This window comes from Zonotrichia leucophrys, chromosome 4 (genome assembly GCF_028769735.1).
Source record: "Zonotrichia leucophrys gambelii isolate GWCS_2022_RI chromosome 4, RI_Zleu_2.0, whole genome shotgun sequence".
Taxonomy (NCBI): Eukaryota; Metazoa; Chordata; class Aves; order Passeriformes; family Passerellidae; genus Zonotrichia; species Zonotrichia leucophrys.
Window position 1 is genome coordinate 54,016,304 of NC_088173.1, and position 21,791 is coordinate 54,038,094.

General features: G+C 38.1%; 1 protein-coding gene across 10 annotated transcripts in view; it reads left to right on the forward strand.

Annotated features, from left to right (window-relative positions):
• Positions 1–21,791, forward strand: part of PPP2R2C (protein phosphatase 2 regulatory subunit Bgamma) — a 189,129-nt gene that overhangs the window by 67,105 nt on the left and 100,233 nt on the right. For 4 of the 10 annotated variants that reach the window (XM_064711752.1, XM_064711749.1, XM_064711748.1 and 1 more), the window contains one exon: positions 8,114–8,205. The exons of 4 other annotated variants lie outside the window; for them this stretch is intronic. Coding sequence is in view for 4 of the 6 variants with exons in the window: in XM_064711749.1 (XP_064567819.1) it covers positions 8,139–8,205 (67 nt within the window). In the remaining 2 variants the exon portion in view is untranslated. Of the gene's footprint in view, positions 1–5,411; positions 5,441–8,113; positions 8,206–21,791 lie in introns of those variants that run through there. 2 more of the 10 variants (XM_064711745.1, XM_064711754.1) reach the window with 2 other exon arrangements.

Here is a 21,791-nt window from a genome sequence, read left to right on the forward strand (position 1 = left end):
AAAACTCCCAGAGCTCATCTCTTCAGCTGTGGGGCTACTCAGATAATTTCCATGGATTTCCATTTCTGTTTTCAAAACTAGCTGCTTTAAAAACTGTCCACTTTTTGTTATGTTTCTGTAAAATAACTGATTACTCATGCCTATATCAGGTATTTACAACAATTACTGTGATATAAGGCATGAGCTATAGTTTATCTGTATTTAAGATATTTTAACTCACAGATAGCTGTCAGACTGGCTGTCAGGTAGTCTTTTTTCCCAGACTTGAAGAACAGAAAGGGGCCTACGTTGATCAGTTCCTGTAGGTCAGAATTTGGGCTGAATCTAAAATACATCTGTTCCCCTTGACAGCTGACATGTGGTCAAGACTGGAAATTATGTAAGACAGCATGAATATTTCTGGACTAAATATCTCACAGGAATAATTAACATTTTCCCCTGGTTCACTCAACCTTCTACCCAGGCAACAGATGGGTAACCTTAACTCTTAAACCTAATGGTCTGTCTTGAAGTTCCTTTTAATGTGCTTCTGGTATGTCTTCATACTGCTGAAGTTCTTTAGATTTCCTTTTGGCTGCTTTCCAGAACATCTTTTAATTCCTTTTGTGAAATTTCCATGCCAGCTTTATTTCCTGCCAGAAGGCAACTGTTGCATCTCTGTTCAAGCAGTACCCTCAAGCTTTAAATTCTCAGATTTTCTCTCTCTGGAAGTCATACTCCCTGCTCAGACTTCAGAGACATCAAGAATATGTAGATCCAAGCACTGCTGGGGAGAGAAATAAGGACACAGGATTCCTTCCTTGATTACAGTTACTCCGTTTCCATTTGCTGCTTGACTTGATTGTAATGATACTTGGCTTTCATCTGCAGTGCTTGCTACTGTTTGAGTTCCAAGAAGCTTTATTTAAAATAAAAGGGGAGTCCAGCCAAAACCACAACTCATTTAGTACTCTCTGCCAAGTTATTTCTGCTCTCTGTATGTATATCCATTGAATCTTGTGAGGGCAAGACCTGTAAGTGTCACTTAGTACTCAGATGTGACTAAAAATCATCTTGGACCTGATTAACTGATCTGCAGATGACCCTCAGGTGGAGGGGGAAGGTCTTTTTAAAATGTGAAGAGTCCCTTCTTCTGCACCATTTTACTGAAAAGGAGTTTTTGGGGGGAAGTCTAGCATCCTTCTTGGTTAAGATCCCAGTTAAAAATATTCATATCAACAGACCTGGCTGAAGGACAGGGTCAGGATTTTATAATGTTATGATAAGGGAGAAGCTAATGGCATTTTCTCTTTGTTATTACTCACCCCTGAAGGTGAGGGTGGCTGAGGTTTTTGTTAATTGATCTCCTGCAGCAGATTAGAATGAAATGACACTGAATGACTGTTTTTTAATATATATTATAGATATATTTATGTAGGGATTATTTTAGAATAATGGGCTTGCCTTGGAAAGGAGGTATGTAGCCATTTTGGTTCTTGTCTACCTGTAGTAATATAACATTAAAAAAGTATAAAGGTACCACTTCAGAAAATACATAAGGGAAAGAAAGAATGAGAAGAAAATGATAAGATTGGATAAGTGGAGAGGAAAGATATCACCACCCATCTAGCAAGGAGATTTGATTGTTGTTATTTGGTGTCTGTTAGTTGAAGTGATGATATCTATCTTGATCAGCTTGGAGTGGGGGAAGCCCCCAAAACACAAAGTTCAATGGGTTAATAAATGTTCATGTTTATGTCAGACATCTCTCCCTTACTGGGAGTTGTTTTACACTGTCTGATGTAACACTGTGGATCACATGCCGTCCTCTGGTGGAAGGCCCCAAAAATGAGGCAGGGGGCACTCTGGGGGTCTTTGATGGTTTATGACACCTTCAAAGACAGAGCAGCTGCCTCTCATGACAGAGTGGTTGAGCCAGTTGTGCCCATCAGAAGCGATGGAAACCTTCAGACCTGTCTGTGAATGCCCTGGGAGAAGCTGTACAACTGTGCCTGTTATCTAAGGGTGATAAAAAGCATTTTCTGACCTCTGCTTCTTACCTGCCTTCTCCCTCACATGGCTCAGACCCCAGCTTGTGGCCTCTCTTGGTGTGTGCTCATCCCCTCTGCCCCCGGGCTGGGATCCTGCAAACCTAACCATGGCAAAGCACCCTCAGCTATTGCAAATGGTTGATTGAGTCACTAACCATTAACATTTCAGTCCCCCATGCCATCCTACTATAGAAATGGTAGTGACTAAATTACAGATTTTTTTATTTTAATTTAATTTTATTTTTTTACTCTGGTAAGTTTTAAAAAACAGAAATGCACTACCTAGGTTTGTTGGGACACACAGGTTACCGTACATGTTTCTAAAAGTCATCTTTAATATCCTGACAGGTTTTTAACAGCCTTTGGGTAATTGTAATTTAGTATCTAATGAAGTCTATTGAGAACTTGCCACTGGCTGGAGCAGGATGGGATCCAGGCTTTACTTGGCTGTGCTTCATGTACATGTTGTAAGTCCAGAAAAATATATGTGTATACGAACCACATATTTTGTTTGTGTTTTGAATCACGATTTTAATCTTACAGAATCATAGAATCTCTTGGGTTGGAAGAGACCTTAAAGACACCTTCCACTAGCTCAGGTTGCTCAAAGCCCTGTCCAACCTGGCCTTGAACACTTTAAAGGAAGATACTCAGCTTCTCTGGGCAACCTGTTCCAGTGTCTCACCTCCACATCTAGTCTGCATCTATAACATCTATTCATCTATTCTGCATCTATATTCATCTGCCCTAATCTCTGCATCTGTTTGTGCTTACTACTTTGTACAGTAACCTTAGTTACTTTTCTCTTCAGTACTACGTAATATAGTGTGGGGATGTAGTTTATAACCCCTGGTACTGGAAGAGGTTTTTTTGAAGAGTTTATCTCAGTGCTCACCAAAAGCCTTTCTGGAAATTGACTGTGCTAAATCTTCTGATATTCAGAACCATTGCTGGCTTTGTTTTTAGGACAGCAGTAGGTAAAGATGAAAATGTGGCTGAACTCCATCTACCATATTCTGAATTGTTAGAATCGACAAAGCTTGTATTTTCTTACTGCTGTCAGGAAATGTAAGTACATTCTGCAGTTTAGCACAAAAATTTCTGGGACTTAAAATTATATGGATTTGTTACTTTTCTTAGGATTTACTGCAATTCTGTTCATTAGTAAACCATATGCTGTCCTTTAGCCAAAGGAACAGGTTTTCTGTAGCTGCTGTGCTGTAGCTATTTAGTTATCATTTTGTTCATTTGCATTATGAGTTAGGAAATCTACTTGAAAATTCTCATACATAATATGATTTATTAAATTTAAGGTTAAAATCAGGGTTAAAATTATAAGTTGAATGCTGTGACCTTAATACTGTCCTTGCAAGTTTCCTTAGGAGCTTAATGCATTCAGATTTATACTAACTTGAGTACAACCCATTTATTTTTCTTTGCCCCTTTTGTCTGCTATATGATTTACTCATACTGCATATTGTTTTCTTTTAAATACTGTTAAGTCTTTGCTTGAAGCAAAACTGCTCTCCAGATTTTCTCTTGGAGGTAATTTGCTCCAGGCTACTTTTTAACTTTCTGAAATGTAAAGCAGTTGCAGCTCAGGTTTTAATTGCATGTCTTTTCCTCTTTTCAAGAATATGCTGCCTGGACACATCACTTTGTTATTTAAAGGGCTGATAAATGTGTCTAAGTTGTATTAATTTAAGTGGCAATAGAATTCAAATTAATGCTAACCAGAAGATCTTTAAATGCATGAGTAGTATGAAAGGTATAATTAAATCTCTCTGAAAAAAAATTGCAGGATATTTCATGAATGTCAGTACCATAGATGTAGCCTTTAAATAGTTTTTCTTTGCTAGAGATAATTTTTAGGGTTGTGTCTAGTAGAACCTTAAAAATGTGTCTTAACAGTAATTTTTCCCTTCATTTGTCCATTTGGGTTTGTGCTAATTTGTTAGGTTCCTATTATCCTCCTAAGTTATGCTTTTACAGATTCCAGAAAGTTCACAGTGTCATAAAGAGAGAAAGGGATTTTTGAGCTATGTGCAGAACATTTAGGTAAACACTTAAGCTGATGAGGGGACTTTCTGTAGCTGGTGATTCCTGTTAAGAGCATCCCAGAGTTCCCTGATTGAGGACAAACCTGAAAGATTAAGCCACTATAAAAGAACAGACTATGGCTGAAGAATTTGCACAGTTGACCTTTTTGGAAGAAAAACTGTGTGCCACGTGCAGAATTACTTGCTTCACTTAATCAGTCTTTAAAAAATGGTTAACTTCATCATAACCTGGTTCAGTCACTTGTGGAAGAGCATTCAACTCTTGCTCACTGCTCAACATGTAGCCCCATTAGGGGTGAGTGGAGCATGATTTCCCTTTATTCTGGTCACTTTCTTCCTAGTGTTGGGTCAGCATGGTTTGCTGATGTCAGGCCACTGTTGGCTCTTTGACCCAGCATCCAGGATGACCACAGGTCCTTTCCAGACAGTTGCTTTTCAGCCAGATGTCTGAAGATCTTCTGCTCCAAGTGCAGAATTTTGCACTTCTTGCTGAACCTCCTGAAGTTACTCAGAGTCTATATAGATTTTTTTTGGACATTTCTTGCCTTCCCTTAGTTTGTAACTTGGAAGTGAAGCACTAAGTTTGTAATGTTAGTTATCACTGTGGATGTTTTTAGATGTCTTGCAGTCCACAGTGCATACTGAGTATACCCTAAGCTTGGCTGGCACTAGAGTGAATTTTCTGTATGTTTTTTCATGAATCAGTGTATGTTTTTGGTTACCACCAAGATTGTTTGAAGTATACCAAATAGCCATTTGGCAATTGGCAATTTATGCCAATTGGCAATTTATGCCAAATGACATTTATACCAAATAGCCATTAGGCATTTCTGATTCAAGAAAGACTTGTTGATTCTTTTCTTAGTGAGAAAGAGGGCATTTTAATCTGGTAACTCAAATAGCAATGGTGAAAATTGCTTGAAAGAAATCAATATTCTTTTAGTTTGCATAAAAAAAAAATCATAGGTTCTTAGCAAAACCATACCATGTAGTATATATTGAAACTGCCATTTTATGTTCTCTGTGGAGACTATCAATTAAAGTTCAAGTACCAGCAGTATAACTTCTGGATGTTGGGATTTAAGTATGGGCTCTTTTACAGTGATGACTGACATGATTCAGCTGTAGGTTTTATTTTATTTCACCAGCTGTAGGTTGGTTGGAGAGAACCAGGTGTGGCTAGAGTCCTCTTACACCTGCAGGGAATGGGAAAGGTTATGTTCAAGCACCACCTGAATGTTGTCACTTGGGAATCCACTGCTGTAGCCATAGATGCATGGATTCATTCATGTAAAGGCCCACAAAATGTACTGCTCACCATTTCTTTGTCCAGGTCATGGAGACTGAAAGGTGGGTTTTCTTCATTTTTCAAAGGGAAGATGAACTGTAGAAAAATCAAATTATTTCTATAGGACTCACAGGAAAATTTCTTGTGGAGATGATAAGTCAGTCTGAGGGTTGTATTCGTTCTTATATGCATGATACGTTCTACATAAGATTTAAACACTGAGGGAGAAGAAGTGTTCTAGCTTGGATTTGGTGGCAGGATGCATATTCATCCTAAAAATAGTTTTCTGTCATGGAAGCGCTTTCTATTTGAATTGGACTAATCTCTGGAATGTGTCTTCCTTAAGACAAAGTTGTTCTCTTTTTTTATTCCATGAATTACTCTCCCAGACAGTGAAAGTGATCCTGCCTATTAGAAATTTCCCATATGGTTAAAGTGCCTCTTGAAGTGCTTGGTGTACATATGTCAATGTAGACTGTAGGAGTAATTTGTGGGGAGAAAACCAGGATGATGTAAGCAAATGAAAGACTTCTTGAAGCATTTAAGCATAAGGTGTTTGTTTTTGAATACTTAAGATTTATTTCTGAAATAAATGTATGGTACCCTCAAAGTGTGAAAACTATGGCCTGGGTATCTTTGTAGATTACTGAAGTAAAGAAACCAAAATCCACACTGTGACTAATTCAGCTCTTGCTTTCAATTGTAGTGGTTCCCCTCCCCACAGTTTTAGAATTTACCAGTTTGCATTTCAGGGAGAGTAGATGAATTAGTAGTTCTAGTCCTTTCAATGATTATTAGAAGATATTGGCAAATATTTCAAAGTATTTGAAATCTTTTCTCTGGAGATCTGATCAGTACTATCAATGCATTGTTACCGTAATATTTAGATTATTTATGTGTCATGAACTTCTGGGGACTCTGAGAGGGCTTTAGGCAACACATAAAACCTAAGGTTGCCAGTTTCTTCTCATTTTGCTTCTTTCTGATACTCATTGTTTTTGTCACACAAAGAAGAGGAGCAGATTTACTCAAATTCCTGTTAATGATGAAAATAATCACTCTCTTAGAAGGTGAACAGGACAGAATTAATCAATCATATTTATTTGAGCCAACCTGCTGTATCTTATTTTATATTTAAATATACTGGATTTATTAGATATGGTATTATATATGTGACCAGTTATTATTTCTCCTGGAGATTTCTTTCAAATATTTTGGCAAAGTCTGTTTATAGTCATAGCTCATAAACAGCTATAATTATACTCCAATTAGCAGATATTGAGAGACACAAACTGTTTCATTGCTTTGAATGGGTTAGTATGTTGGAAACTGGAAACTTCAGAGAAAAACAGTATGCAGTTGTAAATTTAAAAAAAAAAAAAAGAAGAAAACAAGCTGTCTGGAATTTTTTTTAAGTCATTGATGCTTGAGTCTGTTTTGCCCAAATAAGAAGTGAAAAATTCTATTTACCCCTACATTTACTCTTCAGTTGAAGTAATAGATGCAATACATGAATGTGTGGGTTTTTGGGGTTATTTTTTTTTCCTTAGTAGAGTTGTTCTGCCATATTATAATCATGTTTTTCTTGTCTTGCTTTCCATGCTTTTCAGCAGTTCTGAATAATGTATAAACCTCACATGTACAGGCTTTGTCTTGTCTTTCAATTCACTTGCAAGATTAACATTGCTGTTGACCAAAGTTAAGCAAATGCAATGAAGGCTGATATTTTTCCAATTAATTATTGGAAATTGTTCCTGCCTGTGAACATCAGTATTCAGTGCACACTCATACCAGAAAAAAGTGGTTGATCATTAGCTTCCAGTCCTTGGTGTCTAAACTTGACATTTCCTCAAAAGAAAAACAAAACCAAAAACCATCACGGCACTCCTGAAAGATGGAGGGATCGCTTTTGGAACAAACACACTTGTTTTAGTAGGTCTTTAAAGAGTTGGTTTGGAAATTAAAAAACATTGCATTCATCACCATGCTCAAAAAAATCATTTATTCATGTGTTTCAGATAGAGTTATTTTTGTGTCTCTCTCTCTCTCTCTCTCTCTAATGGACTGCACTTTGGGATATACAAATCATTTGAATGTGTCATACTAAAAACTGGTGGCTGAAAACTGTTGCCCCAGCTGGAAACCATGAAAACTGTGGAAAGTTTCTTTTTCTCCTTTAAAAAAGAAAAAGGTCTCTGTTAGGATTGATTCCTGTGGTAAGCCTATGTAGATTAATGTGGAAGTAAAATAAAGTATCTCTATGAAATGGGTTGGACAGGAGAAGCAAAATAACTGTTCCTCTATTAGGTAATTCATGTAGTAATGGTTTCTGTAAAGGAAACATATAAAGAGCAGAAAACTGCCATTTTGAAAAGGAGGTAGAAGGGAGAGCTACTCAATGGTTATTTGTTCATGTCAGAGTTGAGAAATTATGTTAAATATTATTTCCTTAATTATTTTATTTAGACTGTCTAGTTACATTGGCTCTCAATGACCATATCTCAGCTTGAGCATCATCAGCTCATGAACCAAAGAATCCAGCTTGCTGCAAATGGAGCTCCAGCAAGATGTGAAAGTAATCCAAATACTTCTATAGGAAGTGGGAGTTCTTCACCACATCCCAGAATGTACTTGCTCAAATCAGGCATTTTCAAATTAATTTCTTTTTCCGTCACTTGTAACGTGGAAGGTGCTGTCTGACAGCCCTGGAAATTAAGTCCTCTATTTCTCCACAGGACAGGTATAGCAAGGGCAGCAGCAATGCAAGCTTCCCCACACTGTCCTGCCAATGCTCCTCAGCCCAGTTCTGAAGAAGTCACTTCTGGAGGTGAGTGGGTGGAAGAGTCTCTGTGTGTGCAGAGGCTGCTGCGGGGCAGTGGCTCCTGCAGGATGGGCTGTGGATGGAGGCTGGCCCCTGTCCTGAGTGAGCCACCAGTCTTGAACAGATAATCACTTCATGTGTCGTAAAGCAGCGTGGGCTGGATTCGTTGAGGTTGCATTATTCTGCTCGACTGTTGTCACATTTTGATATTTCTTTGTGGCTGGATGGCACCTGTACATTTTTTTTCTTTTCGCACTGTTTTGTTGCTAAAGGCTTTGTCAATGCTTTATGTACACGTCTGGGAAGTGGCATGTGAATAACTGAATGCAGCCTGGTTGTAAATGTGGCACAGAAAAGCAGTCACTGGTGGCAGTCCTGTGTGCAAGAGAAGCTGTAGGGCACTATACCAAGAGGCATGCTTTGAAATGCACCAGAAATTGATAAGAAAGTGTATGTTGGTTTCCAGTATCTAAATGAATGATTAGGTTTCTGTTGCAAAGCCGTATCTTAACCATTTCTCTTTACATAATTACTATGTAATTTAGATATTAACATCAATTAAGCTGGTAAACTAATGTTCCTTTTTAGATTATTTTACAATTAATGAAATCTGCCTATCTAAACCTAGACATGCAACATCTACACTATATGAAAATAAAGAGTGTGTATTGCAGTTACAGAAGGGAGTAGTCATCCAAACCACAAATATGTGATAAATTTTGTGAGAGGAATTAATGACTGATGCAGGTTTTCAGAACAACACTCATGAATGCTTACCACTTGGGCAAATTAATTCCCCTATACATTCCTGGAGTTAAGCACTACATACTTCAAATACGGTGAGAAGTATTCTGTTTTCAGCCAAATTTACATCTCTTCAACACAGAAATAAATCTGAGAAAATGGGAAACAGAGGCTTAGCTAGGCTGTTGGGTCATGGTGAATTACTTTTCTAATTTCAAATGCTGTGTGAAGGATTTGCAATGCCTTGATTGTAATTTGTAGTTGAAGCCCTTAAGACTGTTTAACTCTGTTTCTATGGCTGTTTGTAAACAGGAGTGATAACAAGAGACTATAGCACAATTCAATAATTGTATAAATTTAACATTGTTCCTGTTTGTTTCCATGAGGTCATAGAGTAAGAAGAGTTAATTTTCCTAGTCAAAGTAGACTTCCTGAAGGGATTTCTTAATTTTTTAACTTTAAAGGATATGAATCAGAGTAGTATTCATTCCGTATACAGCTAAAACAGTTCCTGACTTTTAAATTTTTAAAAAATTTTTACCAGGTAGCAGGGGCTACGGACTTCTCTTCATAATTAAAATTAATGACAAAGTCCTATTGAGAGTCATTTGAGATTGATCCATGAAGTGGAAAACAGTTTGAGAATCCTTGTCATGGGAACGCATGGCATTAGGGCATTTGCTAAGAAGTCACCTTATTTAATGTTTGTATGGTGCCATTAAATCATGTGGATTTGATTTTTTTCAGCTCTTTTGAATGCAGTGCGGAGTGCTAATCTCTTACTGATGTTGACAAAGATGTAGAGAGGTCCAGAGTTGGCCTCCCTCAGATCTGAAGCCCAGAATTCAGCTCCAACCTCCCTCTCTGCCATGTAAACCTTTGAAGATAATTATATACCTTGTCACAATTAAACCTTTTTTATAATAGACATTATTTTAAATTCAAGTACAAAAATACATTTTTAGGACAAACACAAGAATGGTCATAGAGACTGTTTTCTTCACACAGTATTTATTCAGACCACATATTCATCTGTCTCTGCATCTGCTTTCTTTGAATACTAATTAATACAGTTTGATTTTTTTCTGCACATTTACATTGAGTGGTGGTGATCTAAAGCAGCACATGTGTAAACCAGCAAAGGGCCCAGAGCGTCCAGAACTCCTCATCCTGGAGTCCTGACTTAAACAAATCTGTTGTTGCTGCTGGGACTGCTTACATGGGAAGAGGCTTTGCATGATGTTCATAGTTACAGATCCCTATCTTAAAAACATCAACAATAACTTTATCAACTTGTCTTTACCTCCAGTTATATCCTAGTGATTGTACAGCCTCTCAGAGCTTCTGCCCAGGGACTGGGAGTAGAGGAAGGTTAAACCAGTCTTTCAAGAATGTATATAAATATTTTCCTGAAGGTACAGTAAATTGGTTTGAGGCTTCAGGCTCAATTTACAAACTTTTTTATCACCAACCACTAGATGACAGAGTTTAAGTGTCAGAAACAGGCTGCAAAACAAGGGATAAGAAACACTTTAGGTTCGCATTGAATAATGTATGGTCTTTGAACAGTTGTGAAACCTCCATGCTAAACTGTTGTTCCTTTTTTGACTTACTGTCTGTGAAGATAATATAGATCTGTGTTGATAATAGATGCAGGAAGGACTTTGCTTATTCCCAGTCTTCTGGCGATACTTGAAAAGTGTTTCCCTAGTAGGTTTGGAGTTAGAGTGAAGTACATTACTCTGTTTGTGATGATCTCGAAAGAGTTGTGTAATCTTAGGTTGTTCAAAAGGAAGTGTTTATTTGAGGCACCTAGAAATTACTGAGATAAAGCAGGAGGAAATGCCTTCTAATCAAAGCTTTATGCCACTGGCATGTGTAAGTAAAAGGAAGACTAAAGTACCAAAGCTATGAGAAATGAAATCTCATTGCTCAACTATCAGGCTGTACAACTGCTTTCACAGACTTATCATATGGTTATCACGGGCTTCTGTCAGGTTATTGTTCAGAATTATTGGGACTGTAGGAAGGAATTTGTCACTTGCCTCTCTAGGTTTCATGAAGGACTGTTTTTACTGTCTATTAGTCTTTAGGTTCACAGTTTTAGTCCAGCAGTTTGTGACAAGATACCATTAGCAATGAGCAGCTGCATAACAGAGGATATGAAAAATGCTTGGTTTTAAATTTGTTTAGTATTCTACAGCAATGCTATGGCATCTGTGAAGGTTTAAGTGTTGCCACACATGGAACTCATTGCAGAACCATTGCTGTGAGCTCTTAGAGGGCAAGGAATACATTTTTCTGTGCACACATAAAGCCAACCCTCCCTAGATCTTGGGTATTCCAGTGATGCAGGTAATAAGTATTTATAGCAGACTCAGTGCAAGGAAAAAACAAGCAAATAGTCCCCCAAGTCCCACAATAACTATTTCACCCATTTAATTACTTTCAAGTGCCTAGAAAATTTAGGCCTACTGAAATTGCTTTTGGGAGTGTCACCTTTAATCTTGTAGCAGAGTATTTGAAGTCAGATGTTGAAAACAGTTCTATCAAAACAAATGCCGCTTACGCAGGAAGAGACATGCAGACAAAAAATGAAAAGGTGATACAGAATGTTAATCCTCTTTCTGGAGCCTTCTGAGAATGCCATCTAGTTATCATAATGACAACACTCATCATTCTCTGCATTCCATAAAATCCTGACTCACAAAGTCAAGCTACAAGATCAACTACAAAATCCCATGGTTTTTGTTTTTGTCATTCTTCAGTTTCTAGGAAGCCTGATGAGACCTAACAGCTCAAGAGCATTGAGGCTGGTGAAATCTAAATTTTCCATAAGTTTTTTCTACTTTATTATGCAGCAAATGAAAAATTAGCAGAGTAAATATAGAGACTCAGAGTAAATATAGAGATCTCAGAATTGTGAGATTTTCTGGGACAAAAGGAAGGTTTGTTTGCAGTTTCTTTCTTAGGCTCATGTACTGTACATTTGGAGTTGATAGTGAATTTCTTCTGCACTTAAATGGCTGTTGTGCCACGAGGCTGTGGATTTTTGTGTGTTTTCTTTTGCTTGATCAAATACTGTAGGCTCTTACAGGGAGATGAAGCAAATTAGGAAATATGTTCTTTTATAAAAAATACTTAAGAGCATGCTTCAGGAAGAAGAGAACTTAATTTGTTTTAAAGGACAGATGCATCTTAAAAGGCACTTAAATTTTAATCAATTCCTTAATTTTTATTAATCTGTAATGAAAAAAACCCAGTGATCCAGTGATTAAAATCCCAGGAAATTGATTGGAATTTACAAGCTGAGTTGTTAGATGGAATTTAGAGGTTTTGCTGTAACAATCTATCAGATCCTATCTGTGTGCTAAGTGCTGGATGACCTTGTGCCATTTATATTGCTCAAAAGAAAAAGAGCTTAATTTGATAATTAAGTAGGAGAGAATGAAAAGCGTATTCTGGCAGTGTGTGACTAGGTTGGGAGAGCAATGCCTTGTTTGTTCTTTATGTTGGAAGCTGTGGAGATAACTTAATTACATTTATTCTGGATAGCAATTGCTTTTTTAAGTTTTTTTTTTAGTTCTGAGGGGTTTTTGTTGTTTTTTTTTTTGCTAGTGTTTACACCAACATTGTTGATTTTTGAGAAAGGAGTCTCTGTGCTAGTTTACTTAATTTTGTAAGAGTGCTGGAGTGAAGGCTGCCTGTTTATGTCAGGTAGAGCACAATGGGACAGTGTTCTTTAAACTCCAGAACTATGAAAAAACATTCAGAAGAATTGATATGTAATTGGAAAGGAAACTTTAATTGTAAATAGGTATTTGGCATCGTGTTTCTCTTAGAATTTTGGGTAGGTGTGATTTTTCTTTATTTGAATTGAGATTTGGCTGTCAATTTCTGAATGGTTGGGAAGAGTTTGAAGATCTCTTTGGAAGTAATTGATTCAGTATTGTGTCATGCCCCACTCCTGCCTGGTGGCTGATGTCTTGTGCTGTCCCCAGCAGTGTAGGGGATACTGGGAGAGCTTTGGGAGCCCTGGAGGGTGGGTGCTGCAAGGTTACTGCTGATGCTGCTGCCTCCTTCCCTCCCCTGCTTTCTTCTGCATCTCCCTCCCCATAAAATATCCTCCTGGCTAAATGCTTGTGCAGAAGAAAACTGATGTTATGGCCTTTGTACTTTGCCTTTCCTGGTTTTACAGCTGGCAGTGCAGTGACTGTGATGAGTGAACTGTGAGTTTGCTGCTGCTTCCATTGAACTTGTTAGTAAGTGTACAGGGATTTCTTGTGTGGAGTGATCTCTGCTGGGGATAGTGCAAGTATGTGTTTTCTTGTAACTTGGACTGAAATCTGACACAAGTTCTGAGCAGATCTCATGCTGATTTTGAGCTGAGCACTTCACAAAGTAAAGGAAGCTGGGGAGAAAATTGAGTTGAGCCTTGCCTGCAAGTAATAACATTTTTTTATCTGTAGTGCTGCTGGTTTCACACTGATAGAGATTATTATTTTCTAGTACCTTCCTAATGATGGTATTATTTATACTCTGCTGATGCTATTAACTTGGTTACATAGAGTCTGTGTGCTGAAACTGCTTAGAGATGAGGCTGTGTCATAGAGATCTATTCCACACATTGATTCTGCCCTTGACTTCCCTTCACAGGAACAGGATATGAATGAAGAAAATGCTACTGTGTTAAATGTTAAGTACATCAAATCTTCTCTCTGTTCACAGCATCAGTGCTGTAGTATTGATGTGCAAAAGAATTAAGACAGTTTAGCTGAACTGAGGTTTCGGGCAGTTGGCTGTAGAACTGCATGGAAATGTGGGTGGAGGAGTGTCTGATACCAACAAATCAGGAAAAGCCATCATAAAACCAACCTAAAGCCTCTTCCATCCTGGAGAGATTTATAAATGGTGTCAGTAAGGACATCTGCTTCTCACCTGACTGCGGCTTACAGGTTACCTTAGAATTTTCTGTGCAGAAGAGGAACTTGTTTTACATTGTCTGCAGACAGTGTGTCACCAGTGCCACTGTCTGGACAACCAAATATGCCTCCTTCTTTCCTTCTTTCCTTCTTTCCTTCTTTCCTTCTTTCCTTCTTTCCTTCTTTCCTTCTTTCCTTCTTTCCTTCTTTCCTTCTTTCCTTCTTTCCTCTTCTTCTTCCTTCTTTCCTTCCCTTTCTTTTCTTTTCTTCTCTTCTTTCCTTCTTTCCTTCTTTCCTTCTTTCCTTCTTTCCTTCTTTCCTTCTTTCCTTCTTTCCTTCCATCCATCCATCCATCCATCCATCCATCCATCCATCCATCCATCCATCCATCCATCCATCCATCCATCCGCCAAGTAAACATAAAACTTAAAATGAAGATTTGATGATAGGGAAGAACCTCTGCTGTTGCTCACACTTTTAAACTGGTACTGTTGCTCACACTGGTACTGTGCTAGAGGGCACAGAGCACTGTGGTATGAAATCAAAACATTTCAGTGAAGTCAGTATTGCTAATTTCAAATGAAGGTTTCCATGGGCTGTGTCGAAGACCAAGAATAATCTAAATGTTAGATGTCTAAAAGATGTGATGAATAGTGGGATAGAGACAGAGATGCATGGTGTGAAGGAAGAGAAGGCTTTTATAGGAAAACTGTAGGGTGTGCTCATTTATGATCACCATACTCTTTGTCCAATACCACAGAGGGAGAAAATCCTAATCATGCCAAGAGATGAACAGCTGTTGCCTTTCTATATAAGCTGATGCTTTCAAGGGTGCATTTACAGAAAAACAGAACTGGGAGCATGGAATGGATACACGTAACAGGGCAGGCTAAGCCAATTAATCCCTAACTTTGCAATATGTATATATGCACATATATGTAAAGGGTGTATATCTATGTAATTCTAGTATATGATTTTATTTTCTCAAATCAGAATAAGGTTTTGCATTTAATTTTAAATGTTTTCTCTTTGATCTTCCTCTTTAAATCTGATTGAGGGAAGCAGAATGTTCTCTTATTGGAAGATAAGCAGCTCTGCTATGCACTTCTATTTTGAATGCTTTGAGCTTGTTATGTGTTTTTATAGTAGTAAGTTAAATAAATAGACCTGTATCAGCAATTTTGAGGACATGAGCTTAGTGTGCAAACATCTGTTGTATGTATTTGATGTGTCTCCCTGCCTTTCCAATAAGCCTTTTGAGATGTGTCTTTTCAGTGCAGTTATCCTGCAGTGCTTGATAATGCTGACCATGGTTCTGTGATGACAAGCATAATATTTTGAAGATATTTATAAAAGATAAATTCTTTTATCTGTTCAGTTTTTATCTTCTCTTTCCATGTAGCTTCTCTGTGTCTCTTCTGATGAAGTGCTTCTATTTTGAGGACTCCACAGAATAAAAAACCTGGTATACTGACATCTTAAGTATTGCTTGTGGTAGCTTCTACTCTTTGAAGTTTTTGAGGATAGGGAAGGACTTGGCAGTACCTGAGTGTGCACATGAATGATTTCCCCCCCTGCCCACCCCCACTGTCCTTGCTGGCAGATGGTCCTTGAAGGACTTTTGCCAGCAAGTGCAAGTCAGACCAGCCCCTAGGGGTGACTGATACCAGGCAGCCTTTCCCTCTTGCTGAGCTCAGCAGAACAAGCCTGCCAGTGAACCTGATCTGTCATTTTCAAAGTTATTTCATATTTTTTGTCTCAGAAATCACAGTAGCAACAGATCGGAGTGTTTAGCTCCCCATTAGAGTTGTCAAACATAATCAAATATGAAATTGAATGATTGATACAAAGTAAATGTTTGGGAGAGTCAGTTTCCAGTCTTAATGCTGCAATAATAGAAGTACCTTTTAAACTATAAGCTTTAAATAATTTGTTTGTTCAAAACGTTTCTTTCTGAAAAAAAGCACAATTAAGACAGTTTTGCAGGTTGGGACAATCTTCAGGGTGCCAGTAAATGTTGCTCTGTAGCATCACTCTCACTGCCATAATAGTTTTGTACAGAACTGTTGTGGTTTCCATCCCCTCTGGCAGCCAAGCCCCAGGCAGCTGCTTGCTGACTCCCCCACCAGCAGGATCAGGGAAAGAATTCAAAGAGTAAAAGCTGGAAAACTCATGGGTTGAGATAAAGACAGGTTAATAGGGGAAGCAAGAGCCACACACAGAAGCACAGCAAGGAATGAATTCACCGCTTCCCATGGGCAGGCAGGTGTTCAGCCATCTCCAGGAGAGCCCATCATGTGTAACAGTGACTTGGGAAGACAAACTCCAAATGTCCCTTCCTTCCTCTTTTCCCCCCTTTTATGGACTGAGCATGGTGTCACATGGTCTGGGATATCCCTTTGGTCAGTTTGGGTCGCCTGTCCTGGCTGTGGTTCCTTTCAGCTTCCCATGCACCCCCCCCATCCTGGCCAGCCTGGCCATATACCAAAAGCAGAAAAGGCTCTGGCTCTTTGTAAGTGCTGTTCAGCAATAACAAAAACATTTCTAGGTTATCAACCCTGTGTTCAGCCAAGTATGGCCCCATAATATCCACTGTGAAGAAAATTATCCCAGCCAAAATCAGCACATTAACCCAGATTTAACCAGCATATATGTATTTAATAATTAATGGCTTCTTTTTGTGTAAAATAATGGAACTTCATTTTGTGGATGAGAATTCCTCTTTTGTATTAATTCTTTTAAAATTCATATTTCTCATTCCTTTTTAGTTGTTCCAAATCTCCCCTGAACACTTGTTCTCCTCCTGACCTCTAACACTGTGGATTAAAAAAAAAAAAAAAAGAACTCCAGATGGTTCACTTCATAGAATGAGGGCACCTTTATTTGTAAGGCATTTGCATGAGTTAAAAATCCAGCAAAGAAAATAAACTGTCTTAATCAGTGGTCCTTAAAAATGATGTCTACAGTTTCTGACAGCCATGATTGTGGTTTAACATTGGATAAGTATCTGCTAGAGCTCCCACAGCCTGTCAGAGCCAACGTGGCTACCCAAGCCTGAAGAGCCAAACCTCTGTCTCACACTGGTGTGTATCCCGTGCCTCCTGGTCTCTGTTGTAATTGCTGCAGTAGCAGGTGGTTTTCTGCAGCTCTGCAGAAGTGGGGTTTGGTATCTGCTCATCAGTGAGGAGTTACAGAGCACACCAGAGGTCTGTGCCCTGTGTGCCCCCATGGACCAAAGCACAGATCTTTTTGTGATCTTGGGATGATGAGTATCCTTCAAACTGCAGAATTCCAGTCTGAATTCTGGGACTTTCTCTGTCTATGACCAGGCTTGGAAGAAGTGCTGAAAATAAAGAAGAGATTATTTTACAGAATTGCTGGTGAAAATAGTGCTCTTAGTCACATTTGATATGCTTATGGTTATACTTGCAGTGTATCAGAACTGATGGGCGACTAAAGTTTTTTTCCTTGAGAAAGGTTCTTCTTCCTTTTTACCAACCATGAAAAACCCTAACCTCAAGAACAAAATTTTCCGTGGACTTTGATAATGCAGAGATTTAATCAAATGTGTTGTTCAGCTCTGCCCTAAATCGGTATCAGATGCATATCTTGCTTGGTATTTAAGCTGTGATAGCATGGAGTCACTAGGCACAGCTGGCTCCATAAACACAGAGGGAGGTGCTTTCTGCCAAGAGGAATGTAGTGTTAAGTATAAGACAAGAAAGAGACAGTGTGAGGATATATTAAAACGAGGGGAACATGAGGTCATGATGACTGGTCAGCACAAGAAGCAGCTGTAATAGGAACCTGGCTGCCAAGTGTCTTTATTTTATGGTAATTCATTTGTTGCAATGCCCTGAGGAATATAGTTTGTTTTAGCTGAGCTCCGGAGTGGAATGTGGATCAAGCTGATCATCCAGTCTCTGGAAACATTCTTCACATGGAAAATATTCTTACGTTGCTCTTTGTCATTGTTTTCTGCAAATAATGATGCAATAATAGTAATAATTATAATAATAACCTATGTAATAACTGAGCAGCTGTACTCATCATCATCATACTCAGATGTGTGACAGTGTCCTTGAATACCCTGGCACTCCAGTGATTTCTTCAAAAAACTTAAGCCAGAGAGCTTTGCTGGTTACCAGTGAGCTATGAAAACATTTCAGCAAAATATATAGAACTGCACATGAGGGGTCCTCAGAAATCTACAACATAAATATGCAGAAAGAGAAAATTCATGGCAGTCATCTTCTTTGAGAAACTTAGAGGGTTTCACATGGGTGACAGAGTCCATTTTAATGTGAGAGGATTTGACATGAATGTTTTTATGTTTATTTAAGAGGTAAGTACAGTAAAATTTGTCACTGTGATGTGTAGTTTGAATGTAATGCATTAAATCTATAAACCTTGTCATGGGGACCTGACATGCCTTAAGTGGTCCCTCTGTCCACAAATGGCCCTTTAGTGAGGTAAAGGACTGGTGATGCAGGGGTCAGGACAGAGTAAAGCGCTCTCCAAAGTGGCTTTTCTGCAAAGATGTTATTATCTTGTCAACTACCACATTCCAGGCAGACTCAGTCTCTCTCCCTCCCTCTCTCTGATGGAATTCTAATCCATAACTGGTTCATAATCTATCCTCAGAGATTTTTTATGACTCTCTCAGTTATTCTGAGCTAAACTGTGTTTGAATTGAGTTCAGCTGGTCTCAGCAACAGATGTCAGGTATCGTTAAATAATGAGGGGTCATGTAGGAGAAAGCCAAAAATGTTCACTCTTTCTGTAACCTTGACCAAATTAATCTTTTACCTGCTGCATATTTTTCAGAATAGTTTTGTATTTTTATTGTTAGTGAAATACTGGGAGTGTGGAATGGGTACACATATACATAACATATGAATATTGTGGAACTGAGTAAAATTATATTGGGAATGTGTATTTTTCCAATTTGCTTTTAATTCATTTTCACCCATTATTAAATTTAAAAATAAGAGAATTGCAAGTAGTGTCATTAATCAATATGTGTCCTGAACTGCAGAGCAAGTAATTTTTATAAGAGGGCAAGCCCCTGTGTTTATAATAAATCAAGTTCATTATCTTCTGAGCTTCCTGATTAAAGTAATTAGTCATTTATGCTGATACAAAGCCACCAGTGAATTCTTTGCTTTGTTTCACAAATATTAAATCTTAACTTGTTTTGTAAGGGTCGTTGGTTATAAACAGCTCCACATTGTGATGTAGATTTGTTGCTTTGTTAGTGGGGAAGTGGTTTCTGCCAACGCAAATTAATACACCAAGCAACTCTCCTGCAGTTGGAAGAACCTGCCTTTAAGTCTGTAGCCTGCAAACTGATTTCAAATGCCCAGTGGGACACAGCAGGTGGGGCTGGGCAGGTGTGGGGGTAACTGGTGCTAAGGGGCTCAGGTCAATGGGGGCTGCAGGCTGTGCTGCCCAGCAAGGCTGGGTGGGCTTCCCCACTTGTGCTGACAGCTGCCCATTCCCACAAACCACTGGGGAGAGCTCTGGTTGCTGTCATTTGCAAAATATTTGGGAAGCTGAGAACTGAATGTGCTTTTATATCTGCAGAATGTGGCTGTTACCTGAGGGGCTTCAGTTCAGAGTGCCAGTGTCACTCCAGCTGGGTATTAAAAAAGTCATTACCAAGCAAAAATCAGTGTTTTTGAGAAAAGTATGCATGAAACTGTACTTCTTCCTGGTCTTCTTTAGCTGTTGGTAAGAATAGTCTCTTCTGAGGTAGGGTCAAATACAGCTTAATTTTCAGTATGAAAGCAATTGTGGTGCTCCAGAAAGTTTCTGTATTTCCAGGCATCAGTTCTGAGTCATATGTAGTTGGCATCATATTTGTAAAACTTGCCCTTACATGGGAGTAAATCCATACCTTGAGAACAGAAGTTCAGAAGTCTCCTGAGTTGTTTTGTGGATTTTAATTAGGTGTGCTTATTCTCAGAGGTAGAATGAAGCGGGATGAGCCTGATAATTTCAGTGTAAATCTAGCTTTTCTTCTGAATATCAAGTGTAACAGGACCTGTGAAAATGTAACATTAGAAAGCACCTAAGGACCTCGGCTGCAACTCTTACTTAAAGAAAACAAGTATTTTTTCTGCTTTAGTTTCTTTGTACAATTCCAATTCAAGGGTAATTGTAAGCCTCCAAATTCTTTCTTTTCATATTAGATTACATCCTTTAGGGTTAAAATAAGGGAAACCTTTCCAGCAGTTACTTTGGTCACCTGCTGTGCAAACTAATAATGCCATGCTAATCTCAAAAGGACTGTCAGTCACAGTCACATTTGAATTTCAGTGTTTCAGGAAGGAGACAATCAAGGGAGGGAACTTAGCTGAACTAGTGCTATATTGTACTGCTTGATTTTAAAATCTACAGTCAAACACATCAAGAATGGAAGGTGTGTGTTTAAGGAGGTACAGATTTGTTTACAGGATTTTTTGGTGAATTTTAATGATGCAGTATCAATAAGGAGACAGCACTATAGGTTCTTTTTTCTTTTAGCATATACTCCAGTGAGAAACAAGTAATTTCATGTGGGGTGAGGATTTGAGAGGTTCAGCTTGTAAAAGAGGGTAATTGTGACTAAGTGCAGGTTAAAACATGAGCTCTGGCATTTGTTTTCCTGTTGTTAGTGATGAAACACTGCACAGTGTTCATAAGGAAGCTTAAATGTGCTTTAGAGAAACAATTTTCATATGCTAGGACAAAGAAAATTGTTCTTTTCAGGGATTTATAATCATTCTGGCATTTTCCACACTAAAAGAAAAGATGGGTTACAAGAAGTTGTATTGAAGGATGAACACTGTAATTTGAAAAGAAAATAGTTTCTAGTGACTGTTCACCACCTGGATATTAATGTAGGCAATTACCAGGTCTTGCCTTTCAAACATTATTATGTTAGAGCAAGAAAAAAGCCTATATTGTATTTTATATGACCTTTCTAATACTATATATACACATATAGATTTGTGTTATTTTTCTCTAATTCACCAAATGTTTCTTATGTGTGGCTCAAGGCATTTATTTATTGCAAGACTTCAAGCTGTGGTAAGCAAGGTCATAGATTAAGAATTGATTTCCACAGTTGCTCTAGCATACAAACTAAATTTCTCTTGGTTAGTTATAAACACTACAGCTGGGTATAAATTCAGCTTTTCAACACTGTCTTGAAAATTAATGTTAAAACAAATGAGAGAATACTCTGTATGTATTGCATGTTTCATTTAGACCTTCATCTAGAACTTAAGGAAAACAAATTGGTTTTGTGCTGCAAACTGCTAAGTAAAACTATGCCAATAATAAAGGCAGTGGGTTTTTTATTTCACTTATTTTTTCTTGTTATGACTTTATTTTTTAATTCAGATTTCCTGTATAGTTTCCGTCAAATCATGTTTTGGTCAATATCTTGATTAGTCCTTTTTTTCACTATATGCTTCTAGAGCCATTGCTAATTGCAATAGGAACGTGGGTTTCAAAATTAAATTTAGCTTATCTTCTTTGGAAACAGACAGTCGTAGAAGAAATAGAAAAATCCTGCTGTTTTATTAGCATTGTCTCTAATGTGAAACACATGATTTTTTAAACTGAAGACTGTATTTAGACTGAACTGAAAATTCACCTTAGCAAGGAGATGTGTTCTGGGGATGTTTTTATGGTTTTCTTTGTAGGTTGTTGTGTTGGATTTTCTTTTAAGGTGTGCTTTGTGTTGGTAACAGCAGTAGAGTTAACTGTATGCAGAAATCAATTTGTGTAAATGTCAAATTCGCTCTTTCGTGAATCTTTGCAGCAATACACAGGTTCCTACTGACTATGCAGTAAATCTCAAGTTGGAGAAATTGTCTTCTTAGACACATCTGTAAAGAAAATATTTCTGATATAATGTCCTGCCCTCTGTTTTTG